The sequence below is a fragment of the Lagopus muta genome, chromosome 2 (genome assembly GCF_023343835.1).
Source record: "Lagopus muta isolate bLagMut1 chromosome 2, bLagMut1 primary, whole genome shotgun sequence".
In the NCBI taxonomy this organism is placed as follows: domain Eukaryota; kingdom Metazoa; phylum Chordata; class Aves; order Galliformes; family Phasianidae; genus Lagopus; species Lagopus muta.
Genome location: NC_064434.1, coordinates 31,876,136 through 31,902,650, shown reverse-complemented (window position 1 = coordinate 31,902,650; position 26,515 = coordinate 31,876,136). Strand labels below are relative to the sequence as shown.

General features: G+C 36.2%; 1 protein-coding gene across 5 annotated transcripts in view; it reads right to left on the bottom strand.

Moving 5' to 3' along the window:
- The window catches only part of BCKDHB (branched chain keto acid dehydrogenase E1 subunit beta), a 1,150,961-nt gene that overhangs the window by 1,041,261 nt on the left and 83,185 nt on the right, over positions 1 to 26,515 (bottom strand). The window contains exons 10-11 of one of the 5 annotated variants that reach the window (XM_048934901.1): positions 6,370 to 6,522; positions 1,789 to 2,119 (exon numbers count right to left, since the gene is read on the bottom strand). In XM_048934901.1, coding sequence (XP_048790858.1) covers positions 6,382 to 6,522 — 141 coding nt within the window. In that variant the 3' untranslated portion in view covers positions 1,789 to 2,119; positions 6,370 to 6,381. Of the gene's footprint in view, positions 1 to 1,788; positions 2,120 to 3,341; positions 4,789 to 5,879; positions 6,261 to 6,369; positions 6,523 to 15,737; positions 15,763 to 20,972; positions 21,110 to 26,515 lie in introns of those variants that run through there. The other 4 variants (XM_048934902.1, XM_048934903.1, XM_048934900.1 and 1 more) reach the window with 4 other exon arrangements.

Below are 26,515 nucleotides of genomic sequence, written 5' to 3'. Positions count from 1 at the left end.
TTAAGGCTATTAAAGAGAGCACATTTTAATTTGGCAGTACTGTATCTATCTTATATGTTTTAAAATGCAGTAACAGCACATTTAAAAAAGACAGTTAATAAAATATCTATTCATTTTCTACAAAGAGAAATTTTAAAATTTGTTTTTCTTCATAAAAATGAAACATTTACCATCACATGGGACAAAATATGAAATACATAATGCACCCATTGTATTTAAAACAACTAACAAATTCTATGCACAGCATTTAGACTTACAGGCAGAAGACATTTAGAGAAGACTTGACTAATAATGTAATTTTGAGCAAAAATATTAATTAACCAATCAGTTTTTGGTTGTGTTATGACAAAATGCCTTCCTCCTCCTTCCCCTCCTGTAAGATAATATGGGCAACAAACTATGAATGCAGAATCTTAGACAACGTGGCAGCAGGACCTGAAGCATTATAATTAAGCACCTTCCATTGGTAAATATCTTTTGAACCTGGATCTTTGAATTGAGTTCTACTGGAAAGCAAGCATCAGCCCATCTCAGAAACAACAAAGTAGACAACAAGGATTGCTCTCGAGGTTTGGGAGAGTGTGATGAAAGTTGCCTGGTAGCCCCATGAAGCTGCTTTGAGATGTGGGCACAAGTATAACACTCCTGAGAGTGCTGGTCCAAAAGCCAAGTTTCTCCTGGATTTCAGTGGATCTGCTCCAATCCCCCAGATAATCAGAATGCATGATGGACAGGCAAGGGGAGAGAATATCCACTGACATTCAGAGTGAAGTTAACTCTCTTGAGCTTCACCTTTGGTGTGTTTCAACCACCATCCTGGGGATTGCCCTGAACAAATACAAAAGATGTTCCTCTTTCTCCCCAGAGGAACTCCCCTAATTAGAGACGAGATGTTATTTGGCTACTGGCAAACTTCTTCCCACCTTCTCACCCCTCTACTCCTTCTCTCCAAAATTAAGAAGCAATATGTTATTACACATAGATTCACTTGACAGAGAGAATAGATTAGAAAAGTGAGAAAAGCTGTTACCAAAGGAATTCACTAACAGGCTGTGAAACTACTGTGCTAGATCTGCTGCCTTTTCAGCAGTCCTGGAATGTAGGACAGGAGAGGACAAGTCTCTTAGCAAGCATCTTTGCTCTGTCCTTAGCATGTCATACAGAAAAAAAAGGATACTATCAAAAACTTGGCAAACCTCCACTGATCTCAGCTCTCATCCTGGAAGGTTGGAATTCTTTTCGTACGTTGTGACATTCAGTGCTGTTTATATTAGTAGGAAAAAAGCATTCTGGTTTAATTTTATTGTATAGTCTTTTTGGTAATTCTGCATTTCTATGCCCTCACCGACAGAAAATGTTACGTGCAGTGTCTCCTCTCCCACCACCAGCATGAATCTTGCAGTGCATCAGCACGTTTTTAAGAAAATCTCCCACATGCAAACACATTCCACTTCCAGAAGAAAAATATCAAAGACAGATATTACACTGGGGTGAACCAATGGAGCTTCTCAACTAGAGCAATGATGCATCACAATCTCTCCTCCCTACTCAAGAAAAAATGGAGTTCTCATTTCCTTTGTAGGAAGGAAAATTGGTATCTGGGGCCATTTTACATATGAAGTACAGTCAGCTGAAAGGCAGCTCACCAAACAGGTTAAAGGGGGTCTTAGTCACACCAGAGGCACCAGCTGGTCTGGCCGTCCAAGGTTTATTTTGTTGAAAATACAGTCAAAATTCCAATAGATTCTTTGAGATTTCCCAAAACAATAACAAAACCAAGAGACCACGTCTGTATAATATGTTTTATTGAATAAAATCCTGCTTCTAATATTTACACAATTAAGTTTAGAGATGTAACCCTGTGAACCACTGCAATGTGTAACATTCATTAAACATCTGGAATATCTTTAAATACATCTGACACTACTTACTATAGGAATCACCTGTCCATCACCAATTTCATAATTAACGAGGATTTGAACTTCCTGAATAACAGCCAAGATAAATACTAATAAGTTGAGTTCAGAGAAAACAGTCTGCTATGTGAATTCCAAAATCATTTTTAGTAAGTGCCAACAGTTTTGAAGACTTCTGTATTTTCTTGTTTTTCCTCTCAGTTCTGCAGAAGAAGATAACAAAATAAATTACTTATCTTAAGGCAGAAAGTAATATCCACAATTTAAACACCTATCATTCTTCAAGGTAATCTTCCTTTTTAAATTTATAATGCTCTCTGCCATATATTAAAAGAAAAAATCCTTTATTAGGTGTACATTTGGATTAAATCCACTTCTAACCATTGGTGAAAAGGAAGGTAAAGGTAAGTGAATGGAGATCATAGAATCATAGAATCATAGAATCACCAAGGTTGGAAAAGACCTAAAAGATCACCCAGTCCAACCGTTCACCTATTCCCAATAGCTCCCACTAAACCATGTCCCTCAACACAACATCCAGCCTTTCCTTGAACACCCCCAGGCTCGGTGACTCCACCACCTCCCTGGGCAGTCCATTCCAGTGCCTGACCACCCTTTCTGAAAAGTAATACTTCCTCATGTCCAGCCTGAATCTCCCCTGCCGTAGCTTGAAACCATTCCCCCTGGTCCTATCACTAATGACACGAGAGAAGAGGCCGACCCCCAGCTCACTACAACCTCCCTTCAGGAAGTTATAGAGAGCAATAAGGTCTGCCCTGAGCCTCCTCTTCTCCAGGCTGAACATTCCCAGCTCCTTCAGCCTCTCCTCATATGGCCTGTGTTCCAGGAGATGTTTTGCATCAAGGTGCCTAATTATGCAATGTGATGTAAACACCATCAGAACATCAAGGTATCTAAACTCCAACAGTGCACTTACTTAATGTTTTAAAAGTTTCATTACATTCTTAATGCTGCCCAAGAAGAGAGCAAAAATTAGAAATGCTGTAATTAAGTGCTGATGTCTAGTGAGAAGACAATACTAATTCCTGCCATTTACGCAATAAAGTATCTTCCATCCCACTCTAGTATGTGAATGTTAAGCAGGGAATCACGTGTGTTGTTTTTTGTTAGAGCTCTACTCGATATCCTATTAATCTGTTATTACATTGAAGAGAGGTGATGTAAAAAACTGCAGTCAATACCTTTACTGTAGTAGATTACACAGATTCTCAGGAAGGTTTGAGTGCAAGATTAAGATACTTAGGTATAATCTAGCAAAAGGCCAGCTTAACTCATAGCACTAGTAGGCCCGTGTTATCTTTTATTTGGATTGATAAATAAGACATGATTTACAGGCCATTTCCATGTGTTTTGTTTGTGGGTTTGTTTTTTTTTTTGGTCATCCAGCATTATTTGGTCATCCAAACATAATCAGTCAGAAATGCTGTGATCTATTCAAGCCTGTGGAGGATGTTTATCCTATGGATTACAGACAGTGTAGTACGAGAGGCAGGCTGTCTAGCCTACAACATTTGGGATTCTGTGTTGAAAAAGAACTGGTTATTAGTCTCAAGTTAATTATGTATGTATGTATTGTCCAGTCTCTTCATTTTATTCAACAAATGGGGATAAGAGTGATAATTTTTCTGTGCTTCAACATTTATGAGGTACTGCCTAAGAACAGGGGTAATAATAATTATCTGCAGAGAACAGGTACTAAACTATCTATCTCACAGGTCTCTTGCTGTTTCCCAGCACAAGTTAGTGGCTGAGAAAGGACAAGTATTGCTGCCACTTGCAAGCCTCTCCCAGCTGTAGCACTGGTTCTCAGCAAAAGACATTTGGTGCTGACAACACCTCAAACATGTGCTCGAAAAGCAAAATAAATGCAAAACACCTTCCTTCATTCACAGCATCTTTAAACCTTTAATAACCATGCTTAAACTTTGTAACACAACAAAACAACAATGAAAAAACCTCCATAATGAAGTTAACAGTGTGATAACTTGATAATTTTAGAGGCTAAATTTGTAATGGAAACATTATCACCTTACATAAGCGCACAAACTCTTAGGAAGGTCATCTGTTAACAGCTATAGAATCCATTTAAAAATAAACCAGAGCACACAAACATGGTAGATAAAGCTGCAAAGGTAAAAGAAAACCACTTGGCAATTTTCTACAGCTCCCCTCAATATATTTGTGTTCAAGAGTGTGTTTTATACACTTTGTTGTCTGCTTTCCTCTGTTTCTTCTTCTCTTTCTTCTCTTCTTTTTTGCTTTCCCAAATGAGTGGCAGACACCAGTACCCAGAAACAGTACAACCATCTTAATCTCACCGCCTCTTCTCTCTTTATCTTTTTTCCCAGCTACAAAGAGTTGTCTGGAACCTAGATGCCTACCTTGAAGCTATTTGTCTTATACCTAACCTAGCTATAAATCTTAATAACTAAGAGACTGCTGAAAGATACAGATTTTGCTTTTGCCTCTGTCACTGGCAGCTATACAGTATGCACTCTCAAACTCTATCTTTGAGCAAGAAAACAATATGTAATGTATGCAATGTCAACCTCAAGATAAGCAACTATCTGTAAGTGAGGCACTGTCAACACAGGTTAAATACATTAAACGCAGATAAAAGGCAAGAATAACTGTTCTGCAAAAGACAGCATACTCTACAAAAGGGTTTACAAAATTCTACTAAGAAATGCTATAGGATGTCAATAATGGGTGATTTGTGGAGACACGTTGTATGGGGAACTATATTATTTTTTGGAGATGCTGCCTATGTAGTAGATTTCCCATTTTGCATACAGAAATTCAATTTTCAGCTACCGTGGGAAACAAAGATGGTGAAATGCAAAAAGTCATCCTGGAAGAAAGTAAATATGCAAACGAGATTAACATTAAGGTACTGACAATTTTCTCCCCTGGCCCTAAATCTAATTCACAGCTAAACTTTTGAGTAAAACTGACACAAGAGGGCGCTCCTAATATAGGGCCTACCTGAGACCCACGGCCCTCAGCATCAACAGCAACAAATTCCTTTACCTATTAGAGGATCTCTTTGTTGTAAAAGAAAACCGGCCAGTTATGGTGTCATCTGCATGCTTTTTTTCTTATTGAGACTCAATCTCAAAAGCTATTGATTTACTTCACTAAAGAAAGATCAGAACACAACGGACGATTGAACTTTGATTATTAAATACCAAGAGTTCTACAGTAAGAACACCCAATAATTTCTGAAGTTGTGGTTGGCCACTGCACAGCCAACTACTGCTGGTACGGTATTAAAATGAAATCAAAGACAAAGACAATAGAGAAGTGATAAAAATAGACTACTTCATAGGCCAGGGTGCCTGAAGGCTCTGCAAATAGAAATCTCTCTGCGATCACATTAATCACAGAAGGACAGAATTACAGAATTGTAGGGGTTGGAAGGGACCTCCAGAGATCATCGAGTCCAACCCCCCTGCCAAAGCAGGTTCCCTACAGCAGGTCGCACAGGTAGGCATCCAGGCAGGTCTTGAACATCTCCAGAGAAGGAGACTCCACCACCTCCCTGGGCAGCCTGTTCCAGTGCTCCGTCACCTCACTGTAAAGAAGTTCTTGCACATGTTTGTGCAGAACTTCCTATGCTGCAGTTTCCAGCCGTTTCCCCTTGTCCTGTCTCCACTCACCACTGCAAAGAGTCCAGCCACGCCATTCAGCCCCCCACACCTTAGATATTTATAGACCTGGATCAGGTCCCCTCTCAGTCTTCTTTTCTCAAGGCTGAACAGACCCAGTTCACTCAGCCTTTCCTCATAGGAGAGATGCTCCAGGCCCTTCACCATCTTCGTGGCCCTCCGCTGGACTCTTTCCAAGAGATCCCTGTCTTTTTTGTACTGGGGAGCCCAGAACTGGACGCAGTACTCCAGATGAGGCCTCACCAGGGCAGAGTTATATAGAAGAATGGTTTTTTTAGAACAAATATTTTAGAACAAAGTATAAGCCTTATGGCCATATTTGGATAGAATAGTAGACCACTACAAATGCTTCCTACACTTTCACTTCCTACACTTTGTCATGCAGTGCCTGTGTCATGTTCAGTGTAAAGGACTTGTACAGGATTACAAGTCCACCCCAAATAGTGAAAAATGTAATTTAACAATACGATTTTCTTGTGAAATAATAGTCTTTAAATATAGGTGAAAATATATCTGATCTTACTTGACAGGATACAATAAATTTAATTTTCTGATTAAGGAAAGCAATTAATTTCAAACACTGACTTCAATGGCACTACTAAAAAATATTCAGACACTTTTCAGACTAAAGGCCCAAAGCCATTACAAGCAATTCCTGTGAAAGAAAAAATAAATGAAGGAGTGATATTTTATCCTCAAACCTTGCTATCACCCCGTTAAAACAGTTTACAAGCAAACTACCATTGCAGAACAGTATTTCTCACCTGTGTTACTGCTCAGTAGTTAATCATTTTTCGAAGGGCATCATAGCATTTCCATTTGTCTGGGATGTAGAAAGGCTCAAAGATGTGAGGGAAAGGAGTGTCATAGCCACAGACTCTTGAAATAGGAGCCTCTAAATGCAAAAAGCATTCCTCCTATTAACAGAAACAGAATAAAAGTTAGTGAGGCCATTATTTGCAGGAGTCTTGCATCACAAATTGAGGTCAAATGAACTTTGCCAGACTGACAGTCCTGGAAACTGAAATCTTCTATTTATATCACAGCATAAGTAGCCCAGACCAGAACATTGCTTCCTTTTGCCCAAAGGTCTATATTAAAATAACAACTTCTATTAATGTTATTTTCATTTGCTACATGTGTGCTGCATTAAGTTGTACTCAGGTTATACATAGTACATCTGCTATACATCCAGACAAATGCTGCCAAAAAACAAATATTTTAGGAACAAAATAGTAAGAGTTTCTTTCCTGCACCACTTTTAAACATATAGAAAATCTATGTAATCTAACAGTACATATTATTTCTTGGACAACGAACATCACATTTAAATTTCTTTGTACCTTTCTACAATTAAGACTCTGCCTGAGAAGTGCTAAGCACTCGTGGAAATTATGAATTTGAACTGGAATGCATTTCCACATCTCCAACCCCATGAGTAAAACCCATGTTTTAAACAAATAAACACAACTTTTATTCTATTCAGAGATCAGATTTGGCAATAACAGAGTTTCTTTACTCAACCGACCAGGGCACAAAATATTGCACCGTGATAATCCAAAAATAACCTGTGGGAATACATATAAACTGTTACAGTATTTAATAACTGAATATATAATAGGGTTTGAATGTTGCTAGTCTCAAGTACAAGAGCAAAGGCTCAAACTACATTCTACAGAATGTAGTTTCTACAGAATGTAGAAGCAAGAGAATGTAGTTTGTCACATCAAACTAATGTTGATGTTAGTTTTTATCTCATTTTCCACCATGCCTTAGCATATCTATTTGCTTTCCAGAGCGCACAAATGAAGAAACTAAAGACATCCCTATTTTCAATGAATGTTGCCTTGCAATTCATGGTGGCCAAACTCTACTGTACAGTGCTTTATATACATCATGATATATGGCAGCACAGAAAGTATTTGTAAGACACCACGAATATAACAGTTTTTCTCCAGCTACTACTTCTGTGCATTTGAACTGGCATATTTCTTCGAAGGAAATAAAACATTCAGGTGGCTCTGAGAATTACAGTTACACTTGTCATATGCTAAGTATTTGGCAAAAAAAGAAATCAGAACTCTTCAATGCGAGCAAACAAGATGATGTGTTTAATCAGTGGCATTACAATCAGAAAAATATATACAGCCAGCAAGTCCTACATGCTAATTCAAAAAATTTATAGTCTTTAGGCAAATTCCTACACCACCTCCCCTCTTAAGATTGACAAACAAGTGACTGGCCCATCAAATAGCCTAACTTAAATTGATTTTTGTTCACAGCTGCTGCTAAAAGCCAGACTGCATGAGAAACAACTGTTCACCTGATCAAGAACAGGATGCTGCAACATCTGCTGCATAGATTTTTGTGCCAAAATCAAATTTGCCCCTTTGCACCTGTGCAACCATATTGTAGAGAAACATAACTGAGAATATTAAATATATCACGCCCAGCTTTGTTTAAGGACAAAGTAGAAGACATCAACTGTACAAGCCTAAAAGCGCAAGTATAGTGTAGCATTTAAAAGAGTGATAAAAGAGCACAATTATAAATTTAGTGGATTTACTCCATACCATTTGCACATCTAACAGCTAGTACTGCTCAAAGTGTTCTTGTACTACAGAGGAATGCAAACTGAAAGCCTTCAGTAAATCTCTGCTTATTTAAGAGAGACTACTTTAAAATCTCATGTCATCCAGGGAAAGGAGTTAGGAAAAATCTTAAAAAATTAAATGGTTTTGAAGCAAAATAGGTACGGGTTTTCTGATTCAGTACAAAATTTAAAGTTCAACTTTGAAAATAGCTATGAAAAAATCACACTTGTTTAGTATATATTAGATTCCAAAATTCAAATGAAGCAAAAAATAACTTTCTGTTAGAGAAAAAATGGTCAGAAGGAAACAAGGTTATTAGTGTAATACATCCAAATTGTCCTAATTTTAAAGAGATCAGACAGAAGGAAATCATTGCTTCTGAACTGCAGAAGTAAAATTCTGGCCTCAGTTAATCGATACGACTTTTGCCAATTACCTTCATTTCCCTGAATTTAGAATCATAGAATCATAGAATCATAGAATCACTAAGGTTGGAAAAGACCTAAAAGATCACCCAGTCCAACCGTTCACCTATTCCCAATAGCTCCTACTAAACCATGTCCCTCAACGCAACATCCAGTCTTTCCTTGAACACCCCCAGGCTCGGTGATTCCACCACCTCCCTGGGCAGTCCATTCCAGTGCCTGACCACCCTTTCTGAAAAGTAATACTTCCTCATGTCCAGCCTGAATTTCCCCTGCCGTAGCTTGAAACCATTCCCCCTGGTCCTATCCCTAATGACACGAGAGAAGAGGCCGACCCCCAGCTCACTACAACCTCCCTTCAGGAAGTTATAGAGAGCAATAAGGTCTCCCCTGAGCCTCCTCTTCTCCAGGCTGAACATTCCCAGCTCCTTCAGCCTCTCCTCATATTTCACTCAATGCCTCTGGTAACATACATGGTTATATTCCATAAAGTCTTTTTAGTTAGAAACATTCTTTCGTTTTGACCTTTGATGCTTAACATGAATTTAGAAAGAGTTCAAAACTACTCAGGAGTACAGTTCCAACTTCTGAAATTCAGAATAATCAGTGAAATGTATCACACATGACACCACAGAAGAATCTTGTGCCTTGATTTTTAGAATAAATGTTGAAAACAAGGATTTGCAGATGTTGCAGGATTCTACTTAAAACATAGTCTCTGTTACTGGGTACAGACCCACTATTTCCTTAAAGTATTGTATTCTAGCTCATGTGAAGCTAGTCACCCAAGTTAATTTTAGCTTCACGTTATCATTCAATAAGGTCCTGAAGTGTATGCTCTACTCTCATCAGAGAAACAGGCTCTCAGGTTTGACTTTAGTGTTGCTAAATCAGTGCAAAACCATTGAAAACATGTAGAACTTGGAACGGCGGGTATTTATAGAGATATGGAATGGTACAAAAGCGATGAAAAAACAAACTCATTTTGGACATTATTGAAAGAAAGTATTACTCATCTTTCTGCATCTTATAGAGAAATGAAGCAATCTGGAATAGTTCAGAAAAAGAACTTGTAGGCATCTGGCCAGTAAGAAAACACTTAAGAGTTCATTGCTCCAGTTCTTTCTTCTGTAAAAGGGAATCTGCATCATCCTTTACATAAAGAAAACAACGTTCCATATGCAAACACTCCTATAAGTAACAGTAAATGACGCTATTTAATGTGTAACTAAGTAAGACAGATGATTTGGAAATAATACTAATAATTATATATCTACTTCAGTCTTTTCATTTCCATATGTTTTGGATCTAGTTCATTTTTCCCTGATCATTGACACTGCTTAGGAAACCTTTTTTATTCTTCTCTGTAGACTATTCCTGAAGCTGAGAAAAGTTCTGTTAAAAAATCAGTTATTTCTGCAACATTTTATGTTCCTCTCCCATGCTACTCTTATTTAGCAACACTACGGATATCCAGAAGAGATGGAGAGCTTAAACAATATCACATGACTACAGAGCTGCTATCTGACAACAGTGAACTCTTTTTTCACGGAATTTAGATGTTGTGACAAATCAAAAGTCAACTTTAAAGACTAACATGATCGGATGCAGTTTCAGTATTTCTCTTGGAGTTTAGCTGCTGTGATAGAAATAAGATTACAAATAAAGTTAAGGCCCATTTCGTAAGACAAACGGTAGGAAAACTTCACGAAGGACTGCTTTTCTGCAGACAGTAATTGCAGAACTTACACCCAAGAACTCAGTGACTGCTTGCAAAGGTTTAATCCAGTTGTGAAATTTCTGTCAACTAGAATTCTGAATTTTGCATCATATCTACAGACTGTACTATAAGAAATACATATATATATAGATGATAAAATGGCAAAATTCAGAATATATACATTCAAAGAACACTTCAGAGAAAATACTTATTACCTTAGAGATTCACTTTCTTTTCTGTTATTTTTATTTCAGATATGCCATTGTCCTGAATTTAAGTGTGGGTTCAAACAGTTAAGAAAACTTATTCTGTATCATGTTGTAGAGGAATGTTACATTTACATTAGCTATTATTTCCCCTTGCAAATTTTCAACTGTATATTATCTACTACTGTAAGAATGAAATGAATCCTATTCTAGATAAATAATAAGCTCATTTTAATATATATTTATATGTAACAAAATATAGAGATTTTCAAAAGAAGTAGTCAATAAAATATCTGTTCTTTATGGAGGAAATAAATCCTCCATAAAGGAGGATTTATGGATACAAACTCCAAGTACGGATGAAGCCTTTCTTTGGTTTCTGATTCTAAAAATTCCCTAATTTGCACAGTTTACTTTCAAGAAGGGAAACGTCAAGCAGTGCCAGTTGTTATATGTCTCCATTGTAGCACCAGTAATCGACAGCTGCAAGCACTGAACGCTGCAAATTTTAAACAGAATTTGCTTTGACAAAATATATGTTACATCCTTTTGAACAGCCACTTCCATGAGCTGCGTAAGTGCGGCACATCCAAGGGATATTTTGAAGCTATGTTTTTGTTTCAATTTTTGGAGGACGTTTTTTTTTTCCACTCGTTTAGCCTGACTCGACTTAAAATAATGCTTTTAAGTTACATATAACTTAATAACTCTTCCCGATAGCTTTAATAGTGATAGCTTTTTTCCTCAAAGAGCACTGAGGTTATCCTTTTTATATTTAATTCCACCACAGAGCTTTCTGCTTTTTACGAGAGCACGTCGCAATGATTCTTTTATAACACAGTACAGCTTGCAATGCTTGCTTTTATTTGTTACCAGCTCTTTGAATTTACATAATTAATATCTTGAAAAACACAGATAAACAGTTCACTGCTAAAATTATTTATTTTTGGATTTCCAAATAGAAAACATCTTAATTGGAAAACAGATTGGCAATTAGAAATAAAGAAGTCCTCGAGGGAGGGGGATTTGTTTTGTATAATTTATTGGCCTGTTACCATAAAAAAGCAATAAAGCAATTAATGGCAAATATTGTCTTTAGAGGACCGAATCACATAAAACAATATTTATAGATGAAGCCCAATTTTTACTACACAAAAGATAAAGCATTATAATATGAAATGCACAAGCTTAATTCCAATTAATTCCAATCCCTTATAGCCATCATCATCATACTAACATAAGAATTTACTCCAGCTATTTTTAATGAGAGTGGATCTAATTACAGTGAATATTTACTGATTTCAGAATGATTAGAATCCAGACGTACACCATAATGAAGCACTTTAACAATCTTGCTTAATCATACTTATCTCAAACTTGAAAAAAAAGGAAATAAAAAAAATAGAAAGGAAGCTTTGTAAAAGACTTATTTATATTAAGAACTTTACCAGAAAAGAAAGGGACAGAGCATGTCCATTTTAAATATTGTCTCCATCAAATTATATGTATGTAATACATACAATCCAAAAGCAAGAGAAGGGAAGGGGACACAAGAGACAGGGAAGTGGTTACTGGTAACATATATTTCTTTTATATACATAACACACAAACATAAAGAAAATGTATTTCTACGTTTCCCAATAAATGCTGAAGGAATTTGAACAAAAAGTAAAATGAAGTTAATACACGTGGTAGTGACCCTGACATATTAAATGTGAGAATAAAAACATCTGCAGGTAGTAAATCAAGTATTTGCAAAACTGCTCCCCTCAGACAGGATGCAAACTGCTGGTGCTACAGACATAACTGCAATCCCATAAAATGATATTAGGTTTCTTATGGCAACTATTGGGTGGCTACAAGCCAACAGCTATCTTGCAAGTCAATGCTGGGTTCTATAAGTTAAAAAAAAGAAAAAAAGATTGAAATATTAAAGGAATATTTTCTGGAAAGTCACTGTCTAGAGATTCCAATACATTAATTTTCTGTTGTCCTTGATACACTGCAGATACATGTTTCCATGCTTTGTTTCTGGCACATTATTAGCTGATGAAACTAATGACACTGAAAGGATGTTTTTTATTCTTTATGTCCCTGAAAAATGTTTCTGTTGCATATTTTTCCAGACCATTTGCAATTTCTTTGTATTAAAAAATAACCAATTTACTCTGCTAAGCTCATTACTTCCATTTCACAGAAAAGAATGTGCATAATTAGCCAAGTAAAACAGAGGAGGAGAATGTCGTATTCGTTGTCACTTGTACCTCTGGGAGCTGTAAATATCCAGAAAGAGGAATTGATCAGAAATTCAGGACATACTCCTTATTACGGGCTGAATTTCAACTTTTGAAATAAATCCATGTGCATTATTTTTGTGGAGTCACACCTTTTGTAGCTCATGTACTGAAATCACAGAATCACTGAGCTCCTTACAGCAAGAAAACAATGCTGCTCATGAAATATTAACTGTGAGTTTTTCAAGTTCTGCAATTTCATCAAAAAAACGTAAACTAATTTCTCCAGCTTCAATAGTTTATGGATGACGGGAGTCACCAATGACACATTTCTTTACCTTTATTCATTTCCATCACATAGCCCTGTTACACATGGAGGACTTTCATATGGACTCAAGAATATTTCATTTCTTGCTTATCATACCACTTTTTTGACTTTCATTAGCTGCAACATCAGTTATGGAAGAAATGTCTGATGCAGGTAGATTCTCTTGCACACACAATGGTTTGAAGACTGCCTCCAAACTCCAAATTACAGCTGGTTTCACAACTGCACAGCAATAATCCTAACAAACTATATCAGTCTTGCACTGGGTTGTTAAAGTTCTATTGGTCAAATTTACAACACAGTCACTTCAGGAAATGCTCATGACAACAGCAGTAACTGGAAGCTGTTGTAACCAGAGACTCAGTCAGTGAATTAGTAGTCCTGGTAGTACAAAACAAAAATCACCATCATAATTCTAAGGCATTTAAAAAACAAAACAACAAAAAATCTGTTTGTATCAATTTATCCTTCCCATAAGTGGAGACAAAAACTAAAAAGTAATTTTAATTCCTCTCCATCCTATCATGCTTTATCCAAAAAGATTTTCCTTTAAAAATTTTACACAATTTATATCTACTGTGATAGACTCCAAGACCAGAATTTAAATACATTCAACTCAGAATGACAAATTGACAGAATTGAAGTTTTTCATTGAAAATTCATAACTTTATTGCTAAACAATTTTATTTTTATTTACGAGATGCAGCAACAGACGCGACTCTACAAAATACACAGCACACAACAGAAAAGCTCAGGAGGATGTAACAGTACTTGAAGATTGCTAGAATATGCTCTTGTCTCAAAAGAACCCTACTAATGCCTTTTGGCAAGTAGGGGTTTCTATATTTAACTGTACTCCACCAAATGATCACTTCCTGCCTTTTCTCTACAAGTTCTAGAAATACAATTTTTTCCTATTTCTATATTTTTTCATCCTATCTGAAACAATCTACAGTCCTTCCTACAAATTACAGACGCTACTTATTCTGCAGAGTAACAAACAACCTTATAGCATGGTTACCACAAATTGTATTTTCTATAATAATTTTCAAGTTTACTATTCGGAGTCTTAAAACTAGTAGTAAATGTGAATATTTTGCAGTGGGACCACATACTTTCTAAGCTTGTCTTTTAGTCCCAGTTATAGCAGTTTTCTAGGCTCAAGGGTATCAGAAGATAATTGCTTTATTCAATTAGTTGACATTACTAACTCATCTGTTCAGTCAATGATCCTGCAAACTGTCATACTTTTAATACTGGAGAAAAATCCAAGTGAAATCAATGAAGTTAAATTATTTACATTAAATTATTTGCACATAAAAATGTTTGCAGATCACAAGTTGTTTCTCTTCATCAACAAGCAACACAGTTAACATTTAACATTTTTAAGTAAGGATCATCTGACTTCTAATTGTAACAAATACCTTTTAATCACAAAGCTTGTAATACTTATCAATATAATCCCATTTTGTACTTCTGAATCACTGTCTATCACCTACCATTGTAATCACTTATTTAAATATTTTGAAAAATCATCTCTTAGATAAGCTCAGTGTGCCAGAAGTGACTGAAAGGATTTACTACTTTGAGTTTTAACAGCTAGTGAGTGGTTTTTACAGCTGTTTTACAGCTGTTTAGACAGCTCAGACATACTTGCAAAAAACAGCCTTGTCAATCTACACATTCAGCCCAGCAAAACAGTAAAACAGAAGTACTTCACTCAACGCATTAATTAAATTCTAAGGAAATGTAATTTTATCTGCTGGTATTAAATAATTTAAGACATTTTATATCAAAGCATTTTCATTTTTGTGACAGCATAATTTTAAGCATCGCTGTCATTCTGGCTGCCCATCATTGAACACTTCTGTATTGCAAACCAGTGGAGAGGCAAGTAAAGGAAATGATCTCTTCCACTCATGAAGAAGTGGGTTCTAGTGTTTTCCTACAGCATTTTCTAACATACCATCTCTGTAAAATGAGAGAAGGGGGGAGTATTAGATTACTCGAAACAGCTGTATAAGAAATTTTATAGCATATTCCTTAAAATAAACTGCCATTTTACTGGTGTATTTAATTTAATTTATAGGAACCTGCTTGACGACTCAAACCCACAGACAGAAGTATTCTTGTGCAAAGTTTAAACTCATATATTAAATATCCTCCCATATAATGGCTGTAACTGACTGGTACATATATAGAGAAAAACCTCTCAATAGTGAGGTGATTTTTACTTTATATACATATACTTTATTCTATAGAAAAAAAAAAAAAAAGGAGAAAAAAATTGTCTGGAGAGAAATGCAACAAGGTTTTACAAAAAGTAAGGATTGCCATAGAAAAATACTGAGAAACAATGAATGAATCCTACTGAAGATTTAAAAATCAAACAACAATGATGTGAACTTTACTTTTACATTAAATCAACTATAAAACACTACATTTCCCTCCACTATTGAACTTTCTGCTGCAGAGAAAACTATAAATGTTTAGGCAACCTAACCTCTCTCTCCTACCAATATTATCTACTGCACAAAGAATGAAGACATAGAACAAAAACTGAACTATCTATAATGTTGTCTCAGTTAATATCAAGCTCCTGGCAGACTTTTCTTCTTTTCAGCTCCACAAAGCATCACTTCAACTAGAGCTGCCATGAAAGGAAAGTAAAAATAAGCTACCGGTGATACTGCAAAAAGCAAATTGCAACACAGTGAAAGCTCAGGTTTTCTTTTCCCCAAAATGACTGCTAAATGGTAAAAATCAAAACAGTTCCCTCATCTAAGTAATTCAGAAAGTTATTTTTCAATTTCTAAAGTAACTACAAATTTTGCTGAAATGAATTTATCAACACAAACTGCATGCTAGAGGAACAGGATAACAGAAGGAAGTATAAATCAGAACTGTGATATGAATGAGGATTGTTTTAATGTTCAGAAAGTCTGATTCAGCAAAGGTAATCAGCAAAACAGCAGTCAATCTCTCTCCTCTGAAACAAAATCCACAGTTGTTACATTAAAGCAGGACCACTTAAGAATCAAGGGTCTGTCTCTATGTAACTGATTTCCTCAATGTATAACATATTTTTGGAAAAACACTGGGCTTAAACCCAGTAATCCGTAATTACACAGTAGCAGAACCTCCAGCCATTTTCAGACCCAGAGGCTGGGATATATGACATATAATAAGAAGCAACATTAGAGAAACCAAAAAGCAGAATTCTGTGGAAATCAGAGCTTTTCTTTAGGTTCATTTCTTTTGCTGGTGGCCAAACCCGCCATTGCCCTAATCAGAATTCCTGACCCATCACATCATCTCTGATGGCAGAAGTCGGGGATGAAGTACGCTGATATTGATGTTTTCTTCCAGCTGTGCAACCACAAAACCAAAACACATTTTTAAGCAGTGACCAACCATTCAGGGAAATTCCTGCTTCTACCACCCTACGTGTCTTAATTCTACTCAATAAATCAGGCCACTGTGGCATGTCTACCTGAGCAGCTTTTCTTTTAGGAGTTTCCGAGAAAGCACGAGGTTCCAAGACTTGATGAGGTCACAGAATGGAAGTCAAATCTCAGCCAACACAGACGGCCATGGCTTCTATCATAAACAGATTGTATTATACTGTACTTACCAGATTTTAAACCCTGCTCTTTCTTTCTAACAGGAAATACTACAATTCTTCTTCAAATTTTAAACCCAAATTCATTCAGTTATTCTTGCCCAGTGTTAGTAAAACACCGTCTTTTCTAGCCTTTATTTTGACCTGGGCACTGCAAAGGAGCTCACAAAGCAAGCTCTCCACATTGCCCATCTTCCCTCACAGCTCCTCACTCAGACAGTCTGGTTCCAACACTTTTTTCTTAAAATTAGACAACCGTGATTCTTACACTGCTCCACAGAAGATCCTACCAGTATCTTCTACAATTAAATACACACTATTTCTACTGTAAAACTCTCTGGAAAAGCACTTGTCCTTTTATCCAGCTGCCTGGAGTTGGTGGTACGTAACTGAGCAGAGTATAACTGATCCAAGTTCAATCACCTCTTCCTCTTTTGCCCAACTAATAAGCTACATGATTATGTAAAAAATAATAGTAATAACTAAATTTTAAAAGTTCATCATATACCCTGCAGTTCTTTTACCATCAAGATTTTATTATACCAGGATCCTTTAGGTTGATTTTGGCACAATACAGACTTTCTATTTAAGACCTCACAAACTCAGTAACAAATTTAGTTTAAGAAAACATTAGTCTGACAAAAAATTGTATCAGAATACAATAACTGAATAAAACCAGTATTTTATCCCTCTGCAAAGCCATGAAGATGGGAAACCAGTGCAGAAAAAAAAACAAAAAAATAAAAAAAAATAAAAAAAATTAAAAAAAAGGTATGCACAAAAATTGTTCTCCTTGCATTTGGTTACTGTATTAATTCTCAGTTTTGTTTCTGTTTGTTTTTTTTCACATGTCAGCTGGTAGAAATACAGCCCACCAGTTCTGCTAACAACTGTTAGGAAGAATCCTTCAGATACTGCAGATACAAGTTTATATTACTGAAGATCCAGCTTTAAGAGCTTAACATTGTCCTTTGTGTCTTGATCAAGTCAGGAAATGTGTTTCAAATGTCTTCTTTAGTGGTTAGGTTAAAAAAAAAAAAAACAAAAAACAGGCAAATAAAACTCACATGTAACACATTATTTTCATGGTTTGTATCCCATATGAATTCAGGGATATTCCAGAAATTATGGGTTTCATTGGTTGCATAGTTTCCTATCCATAGTAAAAAAATTAATATTATCTTGAATGCTCTACAAAAATAAGAGGTTTAAGCAGCTTTCTCTGAACAGCAGATAATTTCTCAAGACGTTTCTACTTATTTTACTGGTCACCGCAAATTATAGAGAAAGAAAAGCTTAACTTTTAGTGGTTAATAAACAACTTCAGTCTAGAAGACCCTCTGACCAAGCAAAGCAATGGCTGAGGTTTACTGCAGTGTGGTGAACAAAGCATCCCGAAACTTAAGCTGCTGCTTTGCAGTTTTCTTATGTTATTTCTTAGTATAATAGTTTCCAATAACCAATTATCTTTTAAAAGATTTCATCCTTATTTGCTGTAACTTTTCTAAAGGACTACTGTTTGCTGTCGTAAAACAGATGCTTTCAAGACTTCTTTATTCCTGTTTTGTTTCCCCTCAAAAAATGGGAATATGAAAAATATATCAGAATTTCCCAGCTCTAATCAACTAGTGTTCAGTCTTTTCACTCTGGGCTGTTGCATGTCATGTTAAGTTTGTCAGCATCTTTGGAAACAAACAGTGATTAAGGCTGAGTAATTTTCCTTTATTATAACATTTTGCTTTGTAATGGGTCACTTCAGATAGTGTGAGTGTTTCTAATTATGTAAATTGCAGAACATTACTAAAGTCATAGCTAATAAATCTGAATAACGGTGTAAGAAAAATATAGGCTATGTAGAATGTAAAAGAAATGCTTTGGGGCAAAAACATTTATTTTACTTTAAAACTTTCAAGTTTCTTGACTATGTGCTAGAATTTAAAGTTAGTGTAATATTCAGTTTTAAAGGTGATTGATTGCAAGTGATCAAATACATCACAGAGAAAACATGGCATTTGTGAGGTGATTTGACAAATTCTGAAGATGTTCCTATAAATTCATGTCAGCAGGTTTAAGAGTAACTCGCTTCTCAAATGAAGTGGCTGATGGAAATTATCATTTCCTCACAATAGAATCCAATTAGAATTTCTTAACCTTCTCTAAGTAATGAAATTGAATGAATTGATAAGGAAAATGTTTAACAATATACTGTACCACCATTATAAAACTGTGGTCTTGTAGGTAATATTATATGTATTATTCAAAATCAGATGGTTACTAGCTCAAAAAAACATGAAAATGGGAGAAGTTCAGCTCTCCCTCCTCAATGCTAAATCAAAGAACTTCTATCATTCTTTATAACTTTTGGAAAGATAAAAACATCCACATTTTAGTCACTTAATCCTGTCATCCTTATTAATACAAGAAAACCTTTTCTCAGCATTCTAAATACAGATAGTGATTAAATACGTAGAATTAGAGAATTTTGCCTCAAAGGAAATTAGGTTTCTCAATTTTAGTTTAATCAAACAGAATTCCTCTAAAGTAAAGTTGTTAAAACGGACTTTGAAATGCAATGTTGATAAAGTAATCTTATAATAAAATTGGATTGCTTATTCTGTATCAGTTACTAAGCTATTTGCTCATCTGAAGCATTCCCAAAACATGTTCAAGATAAATTGCTTCTCTGAATCATACTGAATAAATAAGAACATTTTGCTTCCTCAGCACAGCAATATATAGTGTTACAATTGACATTTTCAGAGGCATTTTCCGTTCTTTCATTTCTGCCCGTTGGGATTAAATACAGCATAACTCTATCAATATATTTATCACAAATAATTGCATTAATTCTATCAAAAGACATATATATATATAGGTTGATTCAGACACGTGCACATTGCAGGCTTGATCTTGACACCTATAGTGTACACAAGAAAATTCAGTGCTAGCTTTTTTTAAAACATTTAGTATTTCTTAGCAAACCGTGATAAATGTAAATTTCATCTGGATGATCACCATAAAACAGGATGAAATAAGTTCATAACAAGATACAGCAGCAGCACACAACATATCCAGGCATATATTTCAGTATTCTTGCTATTATGGAACTAGGATCCTGCATCACTATGCAAGATTTTTAACTTCTCATTGGTAGTAACTTCACATATAGACTTGGAGACTGAAATTACTGAATGTACCAAATTTTAAACATGGTTAGAAGTTAGAAAGGTATGACAGACATGAAAGCTATTTGTTATTAGAGACTTTTTATCAGATACATTTGCAGCCTTCATTTTCTTGAGGATCATTTTTATTACCAGATATGAGGAAGACATGCTGTAGCTAAGAACTAGTGAACGTTGCAAGCCCAAACACCCAAAGCAAGACTCAGCTTTGATCAGCTTAAGAACTGCTTAATGTTTTGGGAAGTCAAATTGAAATAAGTCTTGGGGCAGCTCCCATTGAGTTTTTCATACAATTGTTCCTGGAGGTAATCTTGTCCCTCATACACATGGCCGCAACTAAGCTTCTGGCTTCACACCTGTTTCATCACAGTTATATCTCTATTTCAGTGCAGCTTCCAAACCAGTAAGTAATGTAATCTCATCAGAAGTGAGTTTTGACTACTTTAAAATAAGAATTATAGTTATGTTATAAACATTAAAAACCCAGTTTGCAAAGCTTAATGGCCAGCTTCTCCAAGCCATGCAGGAGAAAATAGGCTGCTCACTTTTGGCGGGGAGGGAGAGAGTAAAGGGCTTTGAACGAATTAACCAGGCTCTAAAAAAGGGCACCCTGAAACCAATGTAAATTGTAGGGGTCAAGAAATGGTTTGCCCCTATCCAATCTCATTCTTTTCTTGTCAGTCAAAAAATTTCACTCCCTTTCACATAACTTTTTTTTTTTAATCTCTGAGGAAACAAATAAACAAAAAAAAAAATCCATTTTTCCATCTAGAAAAATTAACTGCAATTCTGTTATAATAGAACAACAGATATGCTGTAAATTCAACTTAGAGCTGAAGAAATGACCTAGTTGGTCCTGATGATCTGAATATTAAAGAGAACTCTCTGAAGCAAAAACTGCTCTTCAGACAAAAAGTAGTACTAGGAAACAAGGCAACATCCTACGCAGTATACAAAAACAGTGCATAATTTCTCACCCCAGAAGCAGTGTCACTGAACAGCAAGCAAACAAGCATGAATACGGCACTTTTGCTCCATGGCCAAGGTGCTCACCTTGGGGACTGGAGCTCCTGTGTTCCTTTGTATTCCTCCTCGTACATATATTTCATCCAATGGTCGTGAATGCAAAAATGTGGAAACAGACCAGGGAAATGATTCAGATTTTCAATCAAGCATGTCAGAAGTTCCATCTGGAAAGACAAAACTGCTGCCTGACAAAACTGTCTGGCAAAAAGATGGCAAAAATGGCAAAAAGATCTAACGATGGCATTTTCTGACAGAAAGGCATTTTGTCAAAAAATCCACACTAGTCAAAATACAAGGGAACTTTGCCTTTTTTTTGTTTAAAGGATGAAAAAGATGTATGTAGTTACCTACCTGCCTGACTGCAATAATAGGTTTACAGGGACTAAGTACTAGGGTGACTCCGAAAGTAACACCTCCTATTTTGTTGGCCCACAACGTAAGAGGTAGTATGGCAGTGGAACCATCCCACAAATATTCCATGACATTCTATTGCCATGCAACAAGTAGCAGCAGAGAAGCACTCTGACATGGAAAGGCATATGAAGCAAAGGTATGGAATAGAATTCCACCATGCAGAACAAATGCCAGCCATCGACATTCATCAATGTTATGGAATCTTTATGGAGACCAAACAGTGGCTATGAGCACAGTGAGGCAGTGAGTGGTGTATTCCAGCAGTGGTGAGAGTGAGTCACCTCCACTGTTGCAGATTTTTATGAGTTTGGTGTGCCTGCCCCTACTCATTGCTGGTGACAATGCAGAGCTACTCTAAGTGACTATGTTGGGAAAAAAAAAAAAGTTTCATAGCTAAGACTTTGCTCTATAAAACAGTGTTACTGTGCTCTTTGTATCTGTTGCAGTTTCCATGGAAATAAATAGAATGCATTACTTTTGGAACAACGAATGTACAGGCAGCCCTGGTGGTTCTAGGTGACCATTTATTCTCCAAGTCTTCACTGATATTCACCTCTCTGCTTTCCATACTACTTCCTTGGACCTATCCATGCCTTACAAACGCATTCAAACACAAGAATCTGCACATCTTCCTCACTTCATCTTAGAGAAAAACACTGAAACTATATTAGGTAAAGAGGCAGATGCATTATTTTTCTATTTGAGTGTTTCGTAAACGAAATGCAATGCTTCTTTCTCTTGAATAACACCAGTCAATGCTAGCCACCCAAGGGGCCTTCCAGGATTTAATTACAGAAACTTGGGCTTGCAGATAACTTATTTTCTGTGACAATGTTGCACAGTATAAGTTTAACTGTACTCAGAGCAGCAGCCAATCTTAAAATACTTTAGGATTCATCCATTTCAGCTGTCCAACAAAAGCACGGAGCTTTCACATTATGATGTGGGATTTAAGCAGTGGGTTTTTGTTGTTTTTTTTTTCTCCTTAAGTTTTTGCAGGAACACCACGTGAGTTGTCTTTGGACTCATAAACCCAAAAGCTGTTTCTTGTACGCTTTTTGGATTTCACTGTTACTAGCATTTCTGCCTCCCTGATGGAATATCTTCGGTCTGAGGTTTCACGATTCAAGGCATTTATATTATGAGAATTGAAAGTTAAAACAATTCATTTACACAAACATTTATATTGCTCCAAAGATTTTATATGCTGGGATCAGATTATAAAGCATGTGGAGCTAGACCTGTGTTTCAGCTTCAACTGACAGATGATTCACTTTCAGTAAACTGTTTAAAAATACGATGACTGCAGTTTGTGTATTTTAATTATTGTAAGATTAGCCTCTGAGGTATTTTTTTTTTACACTTAATTAATTACATTTGGCAAGAGTACAAATGTAGCCCTTGAAATTTCCGTCCTATTGCTCAAAACTGTTCTTGACTGTGAAACCTATGAACAGCTGTAAAAAGGAAATTTTTCACCTTGATTAAAAAAAAAAACTTGAACATACTGAGTTTCAGATACAATACCATAATTAATACCATGATTTCTACACATGGAAAACTGAAGTTTCAGATTTACAGTGTGCTGTTTTTCAGATTTCTCAGATTTTTCTTAATTTAAAAAAAAAATTCTCAACAGCTAACATGGTTTCTAATAACATATTCTTTTTTTATCTTTAGAACGTTGATAATCTGCAGAGAATGGCAAAAGATAAATAGATCACTTTAGTGAAGAAAGACTGTTTTAAGTTACTGTTCTGTATTTCAGTTCTGTATTTATACTCTGCAATGTACTGTAAAAAAAAATCTCATGCTATGAAATAGGCAGAATAGCTTTTAAATATCAAAGCTGTAGACCTACTACAAACTAGAGCACATGCAAGCAATTAACTCAAATGGCAATCAACTTAGGCTGTGTTTAGAGAAAATAAAGATTTTTAAAAACTGATTTGAAATGGTGGTACTTTGCAAATACGCTGGTTTACTTAAAGAGAATTAGGGATAATTTGTTATCTTTTAGTATCAAGCTATGTAGAAAGAAAGAAAGGAAGAAAGGAAGAAAGGAAGAAAGGAAGAATATACTACAAGGTAATACCAAAAATATGCGCTTTTTTCTCTGAAATATTGATTTGGAAATGGGATTAATATTTAAATAGACATGCTAAATTCATTCATTCTAATATTCATTAGTTACCATTCCTCTCTATTATGCAAACAAAGAGGGTGGTTTAAATTGTCAGAAGAGCTTAAAGTTACATTGAGATTAAAAACACCAGTACTGTAAGCTGCAAAATGCTTTCAGTTTTACTTAAAACTCTTACACTTCAGTGGGAGATGACAGAAGCAAACTGCACAAGGAATGCTATCTCCAAAGGTTAGAGTAACTGAAAACTGCAGAAAGTAAATCAGAGATTGGTATTTATAGTTTCATAAGGAAATGATCTCACTGTGCTACAGCATTGACAGTATTATTGGGTACAAGTATTGTAGCAATCTGAAACTGTAAACATAGGTAATGTTTGGGTTGGTTTTGTTGTTGGCTTGGGTTTTTTTGTTTTTGTTTTTGTTTTTTTGTGAAAGAAACAATGCTGAACAAGCTAAAAAACACTAAATTTCCTTGGTTGTGTTTACTTTACTGAGCAAACTACTTGCAGCCCACTGAACTGTGGACTTAAACCAAAACAGTTCCCCACTCTGTTTTCCATCGGTTCAGCCCTACTGTACTCAGGCAGGGTATTTTGGCCACACAAAATGACAGGCATATGCATTATCAAATATTACTACTTCAAAATTCGTAAAAGACAACTGATTTTCCTTTATACTTATAGCAACTCAACTGGATTGAATCATAGAATCATAGAATTAATCATGTTGGAAGGGACCTCAAGGATCATCCAGTCCAACCGCAGCCTAACCATAGTACCCTAACTCTGACAACCCTCTGCTAAATCATATCTCCGAGCACCACATCCAAAAGGCTCTTAAACACATCCAGGGATGGGGACTCAACCACCTCCCTGGGGAGCCTATTCCAATGTTTAACCACCGTTTCTGTAAAGAAGTGTTTCTTAATGTCCAATCTAAACTTACCTGCTTGTGTGGATGTGAGCACCTGAGAAAGCGATGAGAACTTGCTCTATTCACCACAAGTCTGTTTTGACAAAATCAATTCAGTGTGCACTCTTCCATATGTACTTTTAACTTCAAGTGGCAGACACATTCTACAAACTCTTGACACAAGCAGCACTCCCAACTGCACTGTGGTCAGAATAAATGGCAATAACGAAGTGCACTGTGGTGGTGGCAAAGCTCCCCAGTTTGGCTTCTAGATTTATGCTTTATTTCTGCTTGTACTTCTGTACAGACTAGGAAGGAAAATGTCCAGCTTGCAAAAAGTGACACACAGTAGTGTCTGCACGCAACACCGTGCTCCCTTTTCTGAAAAGTGAGGCCTTACCACTTTACAGGCACAAGGACCCAACTTAAGTTCAAGTTTTGGTGTTCAGGGAGGGCCTGTTCAGCATCTGAGGGCTGCACAGCTACCATGCTCCAATTTTTGGCAGCGCAGGTGAGCCCCTCAGGTGATGAAATGATAATGGCAGCCCCCAGTCTGGTCGTTTTACAAAGCTAAAGGCAGCTTCTGTTACTCAGAAGCCACTGTATAAATACGGACTGTGTATTAATTTGCTGTGAACATTACCCAATGGGAAACGACAGCAGCTGCAGCTGAATGTTACCTCAAAGAACTTAAAAATGCACTTTGGACGGTGAAATATTTAATGTAAAACTCTTCTCCCAACAAAGTATTCAAGACCAGGACACTCCAGTGGGCTATTTCTATTCTCATCTGGCTGTTGGAGAGTCAGGAGCTGGCTTAAGCTGTTTGTCTGAGATCTCCATACAACATGATAGAGTGGGAGCCCACCTGCACACATTCCTCAAGCCCTGGGACATTGGTGCTGCCAAGATTTCTGCCTTTCAATCAGAGGCAGAGCTTAAAGCAGCAAAACTTCTTGGTCCCTTCACTTAACCTGACCGAGGCAACTATCAAAACAAGAAAAAATTGCATCAAAAATTAACTGCTATTAAAAAAAAAAAAAAAAATCAACTGAAAATTTCAGCTTTTAAAGCCATAAAGAACTGTAGGAAGCTGGAAAATTAGAAGTGTTGTTTGGTTTCTTTTTCCTATATTCAGACTCAGTTATCCCAATGGCTCCATACCTAATGAAGTGATATCTTTATTTTTCATTCAGTGCAATAAATCAATACATGCTGGTAGATGTCACTGAAAAGCATGTCTTAAATCAAAAGAGCCACTTTGGAATAGAAAAAAAAAAAAAAGGATCCAGCCAAAAGACTGTGAAACATCAATACTAAAAACTATCATATGCCAAAAAAGCTCACTAGTGTAAACAAAAGTAAAAAAATACTTACATGGTATTGCAACGTCCAAGCGTTTATTTCTCTGTCACATACTTAATACCAGCACACTTATCTGCAGAGCTGTGTCTTTTATAAGTTTGTTTTCTATTAAAGATCACATCTTCCCCTGCTTCACTAGTGCCAGGCTCTGGCTCCAGCACTTCACCATTTCATGACCTTGCCCTGTGCCTAAATAAGGTGAACATATCTTGGATTAAGAGCATCAATTAATTTAAAATACAAATACCCAACTTTTACAGCTGCAAACCTTAGTTTTTCAACTCTCTTACCATAAATATGTAACAGCTCTGAGCTGACATGAAATTTCCTTTCCTTAATATTCCAGGGTGAAGACTCACACGAGATATATGAGTAATTGGTAGCTCAACATTTCCCAGCTACATAATCGAAACTGTCAGTGGTTCCAACGAGCTCGAGCATATTGCTCTGCAAAGTCTGCAACAGCATTTCCAACAAATGGAGCATTTATTTACGGTACATGAACAAATCAAATCTCCAAACCCACATGCAGTGCATGTATTTCACATACACTGATTTTCAAAATTTCACGTACAAAAGCTCACTCTCAAAAACCTGCAGAACGCTGCCCACTTGAAAATCAAGCACACACTTCGCAATTTGGAACTTATGAGTAATGATTCCAGAGGAAGAAAAATTATTAACAGCCTTTATACCTAATCTTATCTTCTGGAATAATATGTTTCAATATATGT